This window comes from Oncorhynchus keta, unplaced genomic scaffold, assembly GCF_023373465.1.
Source record: "Oncorhynchus keta strain PuntledgeMale-10-30-2019 unplaced genomic scaffold, Oket_V2 Un_contig_19842_pilon_pilon, whole genome shotgun sequence".
In the NCBI taxonomy this organism is placed as follows: domain Eukaryota; kingdom Metazoa; phylum Chordata; class Actinopteri; order Salmoniformes; family Salmonidae; genus Oncorhynchus; species Oncorhynchus keta.
Genome location: NW_026281683.1, coordinates 34,444 through 52,046, shown reverse-complemented (window position 1 = coordinate 52,046; position 17,603 = coordinate 34,444). Strand labels below are relative to the sequence as shown.

Here is a 17,603-nt window from a genome sequence, read left to right as displayed (position 1 = left end):
GTTAGCTTAGCTAGGCTAACTGAGGCTGCATCAAACCAGGACGAGAAGTTAACGTTAGCTAGGCTAACTGAGGCGGCATCAAACCAGGACGAGAAGTTAACGTTAGCTTAGCTAGGCTAACTGAGGCGGCGTCAAACCAGGACGAGACGTTAACGTTAGCTTAGCTAGGCTAACTGAGGCTGCAACAAACCAGGACGAGAAGAAGTTAGCTAGCTTGGCTAACTGAGGCGGCATCAAACCAGGACGAGAAGTTAACGTTAGCTAGCTAGGCTAACTGAGGCGGCATCAAAACGGGACAAGAAGTTAACGTTAGCTTAGCTAGGCTAACTGAGGCGGCATCAAACCAGGAAGAGAAGTTAACGTTAGCTTAGCTAGGCTAACTGAGGCGTCATCAAACCAGGACGAGAAGTTAACGTTAGCTTAGCTTGGCTAACTGAGGCGTCATCAAACCAGGACGAGAAGTTAACGTTAGCTTAGCTAGGCTAACTGAGGCGGCATCAAACCAGGTCGAGAAGTTAATGTTAGCTAGCTAGGCTAACTGAGGCGGCATCAAACCAGGACAAGAAGCTGACGTGGGTCGCTGTAGCCTACCTGTTGACTCTGGGTCGCTGAGAGACCCGTGACATATACCGAGACCCGTGACATTATTTCGAGTTCTGGATCCGGGCCCTCTCAGGTATTCGGGGTACAGGTGGATCCATGAAGACCTCTAGCTCCGAGTGCTCGGAGTGAGAAATGGTTTGAATTATTGAACCGCCTCGTTCACTGAGAGGCTTCTTCTGAACATAGACGTCAATCATGGCGATCGAGATTTTCAATTGATCATCACACACAAGAATCCCGCTAACGTCCCGAATGAATAAATAAAGGATAGAAAAAAGTAGAAAATAAATACCTGACACGCTCTTCCCTTCCCTCTCTCAGATCTCCCCTGTCATCCTGAACACAGTGATGACCATCACGGCAGCCATGACGGAGAAACCCAAAGACGAGGCAGCAGAGGAGGAGAAGACCGAGGTCGGCAACCTGTGGTCCACCATGAACATCTACGCCTGCAACTACTGGTTCCTGGGAGTGGATTCTGCCAGCGAGGTATAGATACTACTATAGATGGGTATAGATACTACTATAGATAGGTATAGATACTACTATAGATAGGTATAGATACTACTATAGATACTACTATAGATAGGTATAGATACTACTATAGATACTACTATAGATAGGTATAGATACTACTATAGATGGGTATAGATACTACTATAGATAGGTATAGATACTACTATAGACAGGTATAGATACTACTATAGATAGAGATACTACTATAGATAGGTATAGATACTACTATAGATAGATATAGATACTACTATAGATGGGTATAGATACTACTATAGATAGGTATAGATACTACTATAGATAGGTATAGATACTACTATAGATAGATATAGATACTACTATAGATGGTATAGATACTACTATAGATGGGTATAGATACTACTATAGATAGGTATAGATACTACTATAGATAGATAGGTATAGATACTACTATAGATGGGTATAGATACTACTATAGATACTACTATAGATAGGTATAGATACTACTATAGATGGGTATAGATACTACTATAGATAGGTATAGATACTACTATAGATAGATAGGTATAGATACTACTATAGACAGGTATAGATACTACTATAGATAGATAGGTATAGATACTACTATAGATAGGTATAGATACTACTATAGATAGATAGGTATAGATACTACTATAGACAGGTATAGATACTACTATAGATAGGTATAGATACTACTATAGATAGATAGGTATAGATACTACTATAGACAGGTATATATACTACTATAGATAGATAGGTATAGATACTACTATAGACAGGTATAGATACTACTATAGATAGGTATAGATGCTACTATAGACAGGTATAGATACTACTATAGATAGATAGGTATAGATACTACTATAGATAGGTATAGATACTACTATAGATAGATAGGTATAGATACTACTATAGACAGGTATAGATACTACTATAGATAGGTATAGATACTACTATAGATAGACAGGTATAGATACTACTATAGATAGGTATAGATACTACTATAGATAGGTATAGATACTACTATAGATAGATAGGTATAGATACTACTATAGATAGGTATAGATACTACTATAGATAGGTATAGATACTACTATAGACGGGTATAGATACTACTATAGATGGGTATAGATACTACTATAGATGGGTATAGATACTACTATAGATAGGTATAGATACTACTATAGATAGGTATAGATACTACTATAGATAGGTATAGATACTACTATAGATAGATAGGTATAGATACTACTATAGATAGATAGGTATAGATACTACTATAGATAGATAGGTATAGATACTACTATAGATAGATAGGTATAGATACTACTATAGATAGGTATAGATACTACTATAGATAGGTATAGATACTACTATAGATGGGTATAGATACTACTATAGATAGGTATAGATACTACTATAGACAGGTATAGATACTACTATAGATAGAGATACTACTATAGATAGGTATAGATACTACTATAGATAGATATAGATACTACTATAGATGGGTATAGATACTACTATAGATAGGTATAGATACTACTATAGATAGGTATAGATACTACTATAGATAGATATAGATACTACTATAGATGGGTATAGATACTACTATAGATGGGTATAGATACTACTATAGATAGGTATAGATACTACTATAGATAGATAGGTATAGATACTACTATAGATGGGTATAGATACTACTATAGATACTACTATAGATAGGTATAGATACTACTATAGATGGGTATAGATACTACTATAGATAGGTATAGATACTACTATAGATAGATAGGTATAGATACTACTATAGACAGGTATAGATACTACTATAGATAGATAGGTATAGATACTACTATAGATAGGTATAGATACTACTATAGATAGATAGGTATAGATACTACTATAGACAGGTATAGATACTACTATAGATAGGTATAGATACTACTATAGATAGATAGGTATAGATACTACTATAGACAGGTATATATACTACTATAGATAGATAGGTATAGATACTACTATAGACAGGTATAGATACTACTATAGATAGGTATAGATGCTACTATAGACAGGTATAGATACTACTATAGATAGATAGGTATAGATACTACTATAGATAGGTATAGATACTACTATAGATAGATAGGTATAGATACTACTATAGACAGGTATAGATACTACTATAGATAGGTATAGATACTACTATAGATAGATAGGTATAGATACTACTATAGATAGATAGGTATAGATACTACTATAGACAGGTATAGATACTACTATAGATAGGTATAGATACTACTATAGACAGGTATAGATGCTACTATAGATACTACTATAGACAGGTATAGATACTACTATAGATAGGTATAGATACTACTATAGATAGACAGGTATAGATACTACTATAGATAGGTATAGATACTACTATAGATAGGTATAGATACTACTATAGATAGATAGGTATAGATACTACTATAGATAGGTATAGATACTACTATAGATAGGTATAGATACTACTATAGACGGGTATAGATACTACTATAGATGGGTATAGATACTACTATAGATAGGTATAGATACTACTATAGATAGGTAGAGATACTACTATAGATAGGTATAGATACTACTATAGATAGGTATAGATACTACTATAGATAGATAGGTATAGATACTACTATAGATAGATAGGTATAGATACTACTATAGATAGGTATAGATACTACTATAGATAGGTATTGATACTACTATAGATAGGTATATATACTACTATAGATAGGTAGAGATACTACTATAGATAGATAGGTATAGATACTACTATAGATAGATAGGTATAGATACTACTATAGATAGATAGGTATAGATACTACTATAGATAGGTAGAGATACTACTATAGATAGGTAGAGATACTACTATAGATAGGTAGAGATACTACTATAGATAGGTAGAGATACTACTATAGATAGATAGGTATAGATACTACTATAGATAGATAGGTATAGATACTACTATAGATAGATAGGTATAGATACTACTATAGATAGATAGGTATAGATACTACTATAGATAGGTATAGATACTACTATAGATAGATAGGTATAGATACTACTATAGATAGATAGGTATAGATACTACTATAGATAGATAGGTATAGATACTACTATAGATAGATAGGTATAGATACTACTATAGATAGATAGGTATAGATACTACTATAGATAGGTAGAGATACTACTATAGATAGGTAGAGATACTACTATAGATAGATAGGTAGAGATACTACTATAGATAGATAGGTATAGATACTACTATAGATAGATAGGTATAGATACTACTATAGATAGATAGGTATAGATACTACTATAGATAGATAGGTATAGATACTACTATAGATAGGTAGAGATACTACTATAGATAGGTATAGATACTACTATAGACAGGTATAGATGCTACTATAGACAGGTATAGATACTACTATAGACAGGTATAGATACTACTATAGATACTACTATAGATAGGTATAGATACTACTATAGACGGGTATAGATACTACTATAGATAGGTATAGATACTACTATAGATGGGTATAGCTACTACTATAGATGGGTATAGATACTACTATAGATAGGTAGAGATACTGCTATAGATAGGTATAGATACTACTATAGACGGGTATAGATACTACTATAGATGGGTATAGATACTACTATAGATAGGTATAGATACTACTATAGACAGGTATAGATGCTACTATAGACAGGTATAGATACTACTATAGATAGGTATAGATACTACTATAGATAGGTAGAGATACTACTATAGACGGGTATAGATACTACTATAGATATGTATAGATACTACTATAGATAGGTATAGATACTACTATAGATGGGTATAGATACTACTATAGATGGGTATAGATACTACTATAGATGGGTATAGATACTACTATAGATGGGTATAGATACTACTATAGATGGGTATAGATACTACTATAGATGGGTATAGATACTACTATAGATGGGTATAGATACTACTATAGATGGGTATAGATACTACTATAGACGGGTATAGATACTACTATAGATAGGTATAGATACTACTATAGATACTACTATAGATGGGTATAGATACTACTATAGATGGGTATAGATACTACTATAGATAGGTATAGATACTACTATAGATATGTATAGATACTACTATAGATAGGTATAGATACTACTATAGATAGGTATAGATACTACGGTTGGGGTTCGATTCCATTTAAATGCCAGTCAATTCGGGAAGTACACTGAGATAAATCGGAATAGGAATTTAGTTTACTTTCTGAATTGACTGGAATTAAATTGAATACCTCTTTAATATGTTCTATTGAGGTCTAGAACCTTCTGTCCCTATAAAATAACCTTCTGTCCCGATCTGTCTCTACAAGAACCTTCTGTCTCTATACAAGGACCGTCTGTCTCTATACAAGAACCTTCTGTCTCTATACAAGAACCTTCTGTCTCTATACAGGAACCTTCTGTCTCTATACAAGAACCTTCTCTCCCTATACAATAACCTTCTGTCCCTATACAAGAACCTGCTGTGCCTTCTGTCCCTATACAATAACCTTCTGTCCCGATCTGTCTCTACAAGAACCTTCTGTCTCTATACAAGGACCGTCTGTCTCTATACAAGGACCGTCTGTCTCTATACAAGGACCGTCTGTCTCTATACAAGAACCTTCTGTCTCTATACAAGAACCTTCTGTCTCTATACAAGAACCTTCTGTCTCTATACAAGAACCTTCTGTCTCTATACAAGAACCTTCTGTCCCGATCTGTCTCTACAAGAACCTTCTGTCCCTATACAAGAACCTTCTGTCCCTATCTGTCCCTATACAAGAACCTTCTGTCCCTATACAAGAACCTTCTGTCCCTATACAAGAACCTTCTGTCTCTATACAAGAACCTTCTGTCTCTATATAAGAACCTTCTGTCCCTATCTGTCCCTATACAAGAACCTTCTGTCTCTATATAAGAACCTTCTGTCTCTATATAAGAACCTTCTGTCCCTATACAAGAACCTTCTGTCCCTATACAAGAACCTTCTGTCTCTATACAAGGACCTTCTGTCCCTATCTGTCCCTATACAAGAATCTTCTGTCTCTATACAAGAACCTTCTGTCCCTATACAAGAACCTTCTGTCCTCCCAGGAACATTTGGGCTCTCCGTTTACCTCCACTATGCACCTGTTGTTGTTGTATTCTCTACCTACAAATGACATTAAACCTAAACATGACTTTCCCATCCAGGTGACGGAGAGTTTCAGTGACCAGGACGGCCGTAACTTTGGGGAGAGTTTCAAGGTGGATGTGAAGGTTATTCAGGTGACCATGGAGTCTGGTCTGGGCCACAGGACGGTCCCCCTGCTGCTGGCTGAGAGCTCTCTGTCTGGGACGGCCAAGAACTGGTCCTCCCTCCTCTACCTCTGCTCTGACATGACCCTGGAGGTGAGGACTGGAGCTTTTTTACACTACTCTCAAGTATCATCCTAATAGACGTCCTCTTCCTGCACGTACAGGAGCTTGTCATGTGGTGTTTTTGTAGGAAGTCAGTAGGCAGACAAACAGCTGTTCTTTGGTCTTTGTGAATTACCTACTGATGTAGGGATACTTGTTACCTTTGGTATTCATGTGTGTATTGGCTCCCGTGTGGCTCAGTGGTCTAAAGGCACTGCATCTCAGTGCAAGAGGGAGCCAGCGTCGTCCGGGTTTGTCTGGGGGTAGGCCCGTAGGGCGGCGCACAGTTGTCCCAATGTTGTCCGGGTTTGGCCGGGGGTAGGCCCGTAGAGCGGCGCACAGTTGGCCCAGCGTCGTCCGGGGCTGGCCCGGAGGTAGGCCCGTAGGGCGGCGCACAGTTGTCCCGACGTCGTCTGGGTTTGGCCGGGGGTAGGCCCGTAGGGCGGCACACGGCCCAGCGTCGTCCGGGTCTGGCCCGGGGTAGGCCCGTAGGGCGGCACACAGTTGGCCCAGCGTCGTCCGGGTCTGGCCCGGGGTAGGCCCGTAGGGCGGCACACAGTTGGCCCAGCGTCGTCCGGGTCTGGCCCGGGGTAGGCCCGTAGGCCGGCACACGGCCCAGCGTCGTCCGGGTCTGGCCCGGGGTAGGCCCGTAGGGCGGCACACAGTTGGCCCAGCGTCGTCCGGGTCTGGCCCGGGGTAGGCCCGTAGGGCGACACACAGTTGGCCCAGCGTCGTCCGGGTCTGGACCGGGGTAGGCCCGACATTGTAAATAACAATTTGTTCTTAACTGACTTGCCTAAAATAACCCTTTTGACTACCTGTTTTCTTTGAATTTCATTATCAATAAAATGTGTTGATTGAAATTGATGTAAATGTGATGGATGCTGATTTAGACACTGTGTCAATATGTCGACAGGTGAACTACTTCAATGAGACCCATGCTGTCTGGGAACCGCTGATAGAGAGAGTGGAGGACGGCAAACGCAGGTGGAACCTCAAGCTAGAGGTACGCTAAGGAACCCTAACCAACCTGGTAGTGGAACCTCAACCTAGAGGTACGCTGAGTAACCCTAACCAACCTCGTAGTGGAACCTCAACCTAGAGGTACGCTGAGTAACCCTACCCAACCTCGTAGTGGAACCTCATCCTGGAGGTACACTGAGTAACCCTAACCAACCTCGTAGTGGAACCTCAACCTGGAGGTACGCTGAGTAACCCTACCCAACCTTGTAGTGGAACCTCAACCTCGAGGTATGCTGAATAACCCTACCCAACCTCGTAGTGGAACCTCAACCTCGAGGTATGCTGAATAACCCTAACCAACCTCGTAGTGGAACCTCAACCTGGAGGTACGCTGAGTAACCCTAACCAACCTGGTAGTGGAACCTCAACCTAGAGGTACGCTGAGTAACCCTAACCAACCTCGTAGTGGAACCTCAACCTGGAGGTACGCTGAGTAACCCTAACCAACCTCGTAGTGGAACCTCATCCTGGAGGTACACTGAGTAACCCTAACCAACCTCGTAGTGGAACCTCAACCTAGAGGTACGCTGAGTAACCCTAACCAACCTCGTAGTGGAACCTCAACCTAGAGGTACGCTGAGTAACCCTAACCAACCTCGTAGTGGAACCTCAACCTAGAGGTACGCTGAGTAACCCTACCCAACCTCGTAGTGGAACCTCAACCTAGAGGTACGCTGAGTAACCCTACCCAACCTCGTAGTGGAACCTCAACCTAGTGGTACGCTGAGGAACCCTAACCAACCTCGTAGTGGAACCTCAACCTGGAGGTACGCTGAGTAACCCTACCCAACCTGGTAGTGGAACCTCAACCTCGAGGTACGCTGAGTAACCCTAACCAACCTCGTAGTGGAACCTCAACCTGGAGGTACGCTGAGTAACCCTACCCAACCTCGTAGTGGAACCTCAACCTAGAGGTACGCTGAATAACCCTACCCAACCTCGTAGTGGAACCTCAACCTCGAGGTACGCTGAGTAACCCTAACCAACCTCGTAGTGGAACCTCAACCTAGAGGTACGCTGAGTAACCCTAACCAACCTCGTAGTGGAACCTCAACCTAGAGGTACGCTGAGTAACCCTAACCAACCTCGTAGTGGAACCTCAACCTAGAGGTACGCTGAGTAACCCTACCCAACCTCGTAGTGGAACCTCAACCTAGAGGTACGCTGAGTAACCCTAACCAACCTCGTAGTGGAACCTCAACCTGGAGGTACGCTGAGGAACCCTAACCAACCTCGTAGTGGAACCTCAACCTAGAGGTACGCTGAGTAACCCTAACCAACCTCGTAGTGGAACCTCAACCTAGAGGTACACTGAGTAACCCTACCCAACCTCGTAGTGGAACCTCAACCTATATAAACATGATTACGCTGTAGATTAGCAAAACCCAACCTGGTAGTGGAACCTCAACCTAGAGATACGCTGAGTAACCCTAACCAACCTCGTAGTGGAACCTCAACCTAGAGGTACGCTGAGTAACCCTACCCAACCTCGTAGTGGAACCTCAACCTATATAAACATGATTACGCTGTAGATTAGCAAAACCCAACCTGGTAGTGGAACCTCAACCTAGAGATACGCTGAGTAACCCTAACCAACCTCGTAGTGGAACCTCAACCTAGAGGTACGCTGAGTAACCCTAACCAACCTCGTAGTGGAACCTCAACCTAGAGGTACGCTGAGGAACCCTAACCAACCTCGTAGTGGAACATCAACCTCGAGGTATGCTGAATAACCCTAACCAACCTCATAGTGGAACCTCAACCTAAAGGTACGCTGAGTAACCCTACCCAACCTCATAGTGGAACCTCAACCTAGAGGTACGCTGAGTAACCCTAACCAACCTCGTAGTGGAACCTCAACCTAGAGGTACGCTGAGGAACCCTAACCAACCTCGTAGTGGAACATCAACCTCGAGGTATGCTGAATAACCCTAACCAACCTCATAGTGGAACCTCAACCTAGAGATACGCTGAGTAACCCTAACCAACCTCGTAGTGGAACCTCATCCTGGAGGTACACTGAGTAACCCTACCCAACCTCGTAGTGGAACCTCAACCTATATAAACATGATAACGCTGTAGATTAGCAAAACTCAGAAACACAATGACGTTTGTATTTAATTCAATGACCTCGTATTGATGGATGGACCTATAGATTGGTATCTCTCTAAATACAGTGTTTGTGTTCACCGCCTCCTCCACCTCCTCCTCCTCCTCCGCCTCCTCCTCCTCCTCCTCCTCCGCCTCCTCCTCCTCCTCCTCCTCCTCCGCCTCCTCCTCCTCCTCCTCCTCCGCCTCCTCCTCCTCCTCCTCCTGCAGATGAAGAACAACCCCGTGCAGGATAAGAGCCCTGTTCCCGGGGATGACTTCGTGGTTCTCCCCGAGCCACGCACCGCCATCAACATCTGTTCCAAAGATACCATGAACATTACCGTCTCCAAGTGCTGCCTCAATGTGTTAACCAACCTGGCCAAGGTACACACACACCAACACACACACACACACACACCAACACACACACACCAACACACACACACACACACACCAACACACACACACTGCATGTACGTAGAGTACAGGAACATGGCTGAGGAACAGTCAACAACAAAAGGTCCATTATTCATGTCAATATGGACAGATTGAATCTGATCAGGTTAGCCTGGATACCGAGTGTCGGGCTGTTGTCTGGGCTAATGTCTGGGCTAATGTGTCTTTTTGTACATCATTGTACTGTCCTGACACACACACACCAACACACACACACCAACACCAACACACACACACCAACACACACACACGATACATGACAGAAAACACTCTCCGTATAATTCGGTTCTGATGGCCAGCTGCTGATTTTTTCCCCCCAGTTCTTCCTATGAACGTCTGACCCGTTTCTCCAGCCCAAGTTAATAAAGCCATTCCTAGACTAAACATCAATATCATTGGTCCTGTTTTTAAACCAGGACGAGATTCATCCCACAAACCAACCAATTGTTTACAAGTTTGCTTACAAAATAAAATAATACAAAACAAAAAAAATTCAGCACGTTTATTCAATACCGTTCTGTAATTTCTGCTCAGGCATTCTCTGAGGGCACAGCCTCTACCTTTGACCACAGTCTGAAGGAGAAAGCCCCCTTCACCATCCGTAATGCGCTGGGCATCCCTCTCACCGTGCAGCACAGTGCCAACCTGCGGGTGGTGGCCTCCCCCGGGCAGGGCAAGCTCCACGAGGTGGGGGTAGGGCAGAGCGTGGACCTGGAGTACTCTGGGTCGGGCACCTCGACACGGGGCAAACTGTCTGCTTTGCAACGCCAGGAGAGCTGCCTCTTCAACCTCAGCATCGGTCAGTAGACTACTGTATATTTATTTAGACCTTTATTTATTTTATTGTACCTTTATTTAGCTAGTCAGTTAAGAACAAAATCTTATTTTTAATGATGGCCCAGGAACAGTGGGTTAACTGCCTTGTTCAGGGGGCAGAATGACAGATTTTTACCTTGTCAGCTCGGGGTTTGAACTTGCAACCTTCCAGTTACTAGTCTAACGCTCTAACCACTAGGCTACCTGCTGGTTACTAGTCCAACGCTCTAACCACTAGGCTACCTGCTGGTTACTGGCCCAACGCTCTAACCACTAGTCTACCTGCTGGTTACTAGTCCAACACTCTAACCACTAGGCTACCTGCTGGTTACTAGTCCAACACTCTAACCACTTGGCTACCTGCTGGTTACTAGTCCAACGCTCTAACCACTAGGCTACCTGCTGGTTACTAGTCCAACACTCTAACCACTAGGCTACCTGCTGGTTACTAGTCCAACGCTCTAACCACTACCTGCTGGTTACTAGTCCAACACTCTAACCACTAGGCTACCTGCTGGTTACTAGTCCAACACTCTAACCACTAGGCTACCTGCTGGTTACTAGTCCAACTCTCTAACCACTAGGCTACCTGCTAGTTACTAGTCCAACGCTCTAACCACTAGGCTACCTGCTGGTTACTAGTCCAACACTCTAACCACTAGACTACCTTCTGGTTACTAGTCCAACACACTAACCACTAGGCTACGTGCTGGTTACTAGTCCAACACTCTAACCACTAGGCTACCTGCTGGTTACTAGTCCAATGCTCTAACCACTAGTCTACCTGCTGGTTACTGGTCCAACACTCTAACCACTAGACTACCTGCTGGTTACTAGTCCAATGCTCTAACCACTAGGCTACCTGCTGGTTACTAGTCCAACACTCTAACCACTAGGCTACCTGCTGGTTACTAGTCCAACACTCTAACCACTAACCTGCTGGTTACTAGTCCAACTCTAACCACTAGTCTACCTGCTGGTTACTAGTCCAACACTCTAACCACTAGACTACCTGCTGGTTACTAGTCCAACGCTCTAACCACTAGGCTACCTGCTGGTTACTAGTCCAACACTCTAACCACTAGTCTACCTGCTGGTTACTGGTCCAACACTCTAACCACTAGACTACCTGCTGGTTACTAGTCCATCTCTCTTACCACTAGTCTACCTGCTGGTTACTAGTCCTCCACTCTAACCACTAGACTACCTGCTGGTTACTAGTCCATCTCTCTAACCTGCCACCTCCATAGTAGTACTGTACATGTTGCTTGATGTGGTCTCTCCTGGTTCGTCTTCTTTTACATGAGATGTATGTCTCTGTTTCTAGTCCTGCACTAAAGGGTAGGGAATAGTTCCTTTTGTCTGTGTTTGAACGGGATTTGAACCGAACAGCTCGGCATGGGATTTAAAAAAATGTTATTCCTCTGCCATTGGATAATAGACAAGAGTCAGTCGCTGGAACAATGTCCACTGGTCTGTCTCCTCCACAGCTCCGACAGGTCTACCTGCTGGTTACTAGTCCAACTCTCTAACCACTAGACTACCTGCTGGTTACTAGCCCAACGCTCTCTAACCACTAGACTACCTGCTGGTTACTAGTCCAACGCTTTAACCACTAGTCTACCTGCTGGTTACTAGCCCAACTCTTAACCACTAGACTACCTGCTGGTTACTAGTCCAACGCTTTAACCACTAGTCTACCTGCTGGTTACTAGTCCAACACTCTAACCACTAGTCTACCTGCTGGTTACTAGCCCAACTCTCTAGCTGGAACAATGTCCTCTGGTCTGTCTCCTCCACAGCTGCAGGTCTACCTGCTGGTTACTAGTCTCTAGCTGGAACAATGTCCTCTGGTCTGTCTCCTCCACAGCTCCGACAGGTTACAGTGAGATCTCCAACATGACGGTGGATCAGCCGGGCAGGAGGCTGTATAACGTGAGAGATCCCCTGCTGCAGGAGAACGTGTCTGTCTTGGTACAGACTGACGCCTCGGAAGGAAACAAGGTCATCACCGTCCGTTCTCCGCTACAGGTCAGTGTGGAGCTGTCCTCCATCACTCTCTATGGAGCTGTCCTCCATCACTCTCTATGGAGCTGTCCTCCATCACTCTCTATGGAGCTGTCCTCTATCACTCTCTATGGAGCTGTCCTCTATCACTCTCTATGGAGCTGTCCTCTATCACTCTCTCTCTATGGAGCTGTCCTCTATCACTCTCTATGGAGCTGTCCTCTATCACTCTCTCTATGGAGCTGTCCTCTATCACTCTCTATGGAGCTGTCCTCTATCACTCTCTCTCTATGGAGCTGTCCTCTATCACTCTCTCTATGGAGCTGTCCTCTATCACTCTCTATGGAGCTGTCCTCTATCACTCTCTATGGAGCTGTCCTCTATCACTCTCTATGGAGCTGTCCTCTATCACTCTCTATGGAGCTGTCCTCTATCACTCTCTCTCTATGGAGCTGTCCTCTATCACTCTCTCTCTATGGAGCTGTCCTCTATCACTCTGTGGAGCTGTCCTCTATCACTCTCTATGGAGCTGTCCTCCATCACTCTCTATGGAGCTGTCCTCCATCACTCTCTATGGAGCTGTCCTCCATCACTCTCTATGGAGCTGTCCTCCACTCTACTCTCTATGGAGCTGTCCTCCATCACTCTCTGTGGAGCTGTCCTCCATTACTCTCTATGGAGCTGTCCCCATCACTCTCTATGGAGCTGTCCTCTATCACTCTCTATGGAGCTGTCCTCTATCACTCTCTATGGAGCTGTCCTCTATCACTCTCTATGGAGCTGTCCTTCATCTCTCTCTATGGAGCTGTCCTCTATCACTCTCTATGGAGCTGTCCTCTATCACTCTCTATGGAGCTGTCCTCTATCACTCTCTATGGAGCAGTCCTCTATCACTCTCTATGGAGCTGTCCTCCATCACTCTCTATGGAGCTGTCCTCTATCACTCTCTATGGAGCTGTCCTTTATCACTCTCTATGGAGCTGTCCCCTCATCACTCTCTATGGAGCTGTCCTCCGTCATCACTCTCTATGGAGCTGTCCTCCGTCACTCACTCTCTATGGAGCTGTCCTCTGTCACTCACTCTCTATGGAGCTGTCCTCCGTCACTTTCTCTCTATGGAGCTGTCCTCCGTCACTCACTCTCTATGGAGCTGTCCTCAATCACTCACTCTCTATGGAGCTATCCTCCATTACTCTCTATGGAGCTGTCCCCCATTACTCTCTATGGAGCTGTCCTCCATACTCTCTATGGAGCTTCCCTCCATTACTCTCTATGGAGCTGTCCTCCATTACTCTCTATGGAGCTGTCCTCCATTACTCTCTATGGAGCTGTCCTCCATTACTCTCTATGGAGCTGTCCCCCATTACTCTCTATGGAGCTGTCCCCCATTACTCTCTATGGAGCTGTCCCCCATTACTCTCTATGGAGCTGTCCCCCATTACTCTCTATGGAGCTGTCCCCATCACTCACTCACTCTCTATGGAATTGTCCTCCATCACTCACTCACTCTCTATGGAATTGTCCTCCATCACTCACTCTCTCTCTATGGAGCTGTCCACCATCACTCCTTCCTTCTGTGGCTCAGTTGGTAGAGCATGGCGCTTGTAACGCCAAGGTAGTGGGTTCGATTCCCCCACCCATACGTAGGATGTCCCACACATGACTGTAAGTCGCTATGGATAAAAGCTGTCAGCTAAATGGCATATATTATTATATTATATATTACTCTCTATGGAGCTGTCCTCCATCTCACTCACTCTCTATGGAGCTGTCCTCCGTCACTCACTCTCTATGGAGCTGTCCTCCGTCACTCACTCTCTATGGAGCTGTCCTCCATCACTCACTCTCTATGGAGCTGTCCTCCATCACTCACTCTCTATGGAGCTGTCCTCCGTCACTCACTCTCTATGGAGCTGTCCTCCATCACTCTCTCTATGGAGCTGTCCTCCATCACTCTCTCTGGGAGCTGTCCTCCATCACTCTCTCTATGGAGCTGTCCTCCATCACTCTCTATGGAGCTGTCCTCTCATCACTCTCTATGGAGCAGTCCTCTATCACTCTCTATGGAGCTGTCCTCCATCACTCTCTCTCTATGGAGCTGTCCTCCATCACTCTCTCTCTATGGAGCTGTCCTCCATCACTCTCTCTCTATGGAGCTGTCCTCCATCACTCTCTATGGAGCTGTCCTCTATCACTCTATGGAGCTGTCCTCCATCACTCTCTATGGAGCTGTCCTCTATCACTCTCTATGGAGCTGTCCTCTATCACTCTCTATGGAACTGTCCTCTATCACTCTCTATGGAGCTGTCCTCTATCACTCTCTATGGAACTGTCCTATATCACTCTCTATGGAACTGTCCTCTATCACTCTCTATGGAGCTGTCCTCTATCACTCTCTATGGAGCTGTCCTCTATCACTCTCTATGGAGCTGTCCTCTATCACTCTCTATGGAACTGTCCTCTATCACTCTCTATGGAGCTGTCCTCTATCACTCTCTATGGAACTGTCCTCTATCACTCTCTATGGAACTGTCCTCTATCACTCTCTATGGAGCTGTCCTCTATCACTCTCTATGGAACTGTCCTCTATCAATAATAATAATATATGCCATTTAGCAGACGCTCCAAAGCACTTACAGTCATGTGTGCATACATTCTATGGAACCCGGGATCGAACCCACTACCCTGGCGTTACAAACGCCATGCTCTACCAACTGAGCTACAGAAGGACCACTATCACTCTCTATGGAACTGTCCTCTATCTCTCTCTATGGAACTGTCCTCTATCACTCTCTATGGAGCTGTCCTCTATCACTCTCTATGGAACTGTCCTCTATGCACACATGACTTACAGTCATGTGTGCATACATTCTACGTATGGGTGGTCCCGGGATCGAACCCACTCCCTGGCGTTACAAACGCCATGCTCTACCAACTGAGCTACAGAAGGACCACTATCACTCTCTATGGAACTGTCCTCTATCACTCTCTATGGAGCTGTCCTCTATCACTCTCTATGGAACTGTCCTCTATCACTCTCTATGGAACTGTCCTCTATCACTCTCTATGGAACTGTCCTCTATCACTCTCTATGGAACTGTCCTCTATCACTCTCTATGGAACTGTCCTCTATCACTCTCTATGGAACTGTCCTCTATAACTCTCTATGGAGCTGTCCTCCCTCTATCACTCTCTATGGAACTGTCCTCTATCACTCTCTATGGAGCTGTCCTCTATCACTCTATGGAACTGTCCTCTATCACTCTCTATGGAACTGTCCTCTATCACTCTCTATGGAACTGTCCTCTATCACTCTCTATGGAACTGTCCTCTATCACTTCTATGGAACTGTCCTCTATCACTCTCTATGGAACTGTCCTCTATCACTCTCTATGGAACTGTCCTCTATCAATAATAATAATTATAAATAATAATATATGCCATTTAGCAGACGCTTTTATCCAAAGCGACTTACAGTCATGTGTGCATACATTCTACGTATGGGTGGTCCCGGGATCGAACCCACTACCCTGGCGTTACAAACGCCATGCTCTACCAACTGAGCTACAGAAGGACCACTATCACTCCTGGAACTGTCCTCTATCTCTCTCTATGGAACTGTCCTCTATCACTTGGTATGGAGCTGTCCTAATATCACTCTCTATGGAACTGTCCCTATGCACTCACGACTTACAGTCATGTGGTGCATACATTCTATGTTGGTGGTCCCGATCGAACCCACTACCCTGGCGTTACAAACGCCATGCTCTACCAACTGAGCTACAGAAGGACCACTGTCACTCTCTATGGAACTGTCCTCTATCACTCTCTATGGAGCTGTCCTCTATCACTCTCTATGGAACTGTCCTCTATCACTCTCTATGGAACTGTCCTCTGGACTCCTATGGAACTGTCCTCTATCACTTGGTATGGAACTGTCCTCTATAACTCTCTATGGAGCTGTCCTCCCTCTATCACTCTCTATGGAACTGTCCTCTATCACTCTCTATGGAGCTGTCCTCTATCACTCTCTATGGAACTGTCCTCTATCACTCTCTATGGAACTGTCCTCTATCACTCTCTATGGAGCTGTCCTCCCTATCACTCTCTATGGAACTGTCCTCTATCACTCTCTATGGAGCTGTCCTAATCACTCTCTATGGAACTGTCCTCTATCACTCTCTATGGAACTGTCCTCTATCACTCTCTATGGAACTGTCCTCTATCACTCTCTATGGAACTGTCCTCTTCACTCTCTATGGAACTGTCCTCTATCACTCTCTATGGAACTGTCCTCTATAACTCTCTATGGAGCTGTCCTCCTGTAGGCTATAGACACTCAACAGCTTTCAGTAGAGAGTAATAAGTCTTGTGGACTTGCAACATGAACTCAGCTGATATTAAAATACATTTGATTTATTCAGCACTTTTCAATTACAGTAAATTAAGTGTTTTTGTTTCTATTGAGTCAAAAGAAGGATGATGTCCCTTAACTGACTGTTTTTCACCTGGTTTTGTGTTTCAGATCCAGAACCATTTCTCAGTGCCGTTTACCATCCTGGATTGTCCCAAATAGAGGGATGGTT

At 44.0% G+C, this 17,603-nt stretch overlaps 1 protein-coding gene and 1 long non-coding RNA gene across 2 annotated transcripts; one reads left to right on the top strand and one right to left on the bottom strand.

Annotated features, from left to right (window-relative positions):
* Positions 1–924: 924 nt before the first annotated feature.
* On the top strand, positions 925–17,593 carry LOC127920534 (intermembrane lipid transfer protein VPS13C-like; the record flags this gene model as incomplete). The annotated part of the gene is made up of 7 exons (XM_052504581.1): positions 925–1,092; positions 6,418–6,615; positions 7,541–7,630; positions 9,967–10,122; positions 10,729–10,993; positions 12,881–13,041; positions 17,543–17,593. Coding segments are annotated over 7 exons (1,089 nt in total), but the record flags the coding sequence as incomplete, so codon positions are not given.
* On the bottom strand, positions 11,393–12,761 carry LOC127920533 (uncharacterized). The gene is made up of 3 exons (XR_008106546.1): positions 12,712–12,761; positions 11,834–11,911; positions 11,393–11,560 (listed from the first exon to the last, which is right to left on the bottom strand). It is a non-coding gene; the product is annotated as an uncharacterized LOC127920533 (long non-coding RNA).
* Positions 17,594–17,603: the final 10 nt, after the last annotated feature.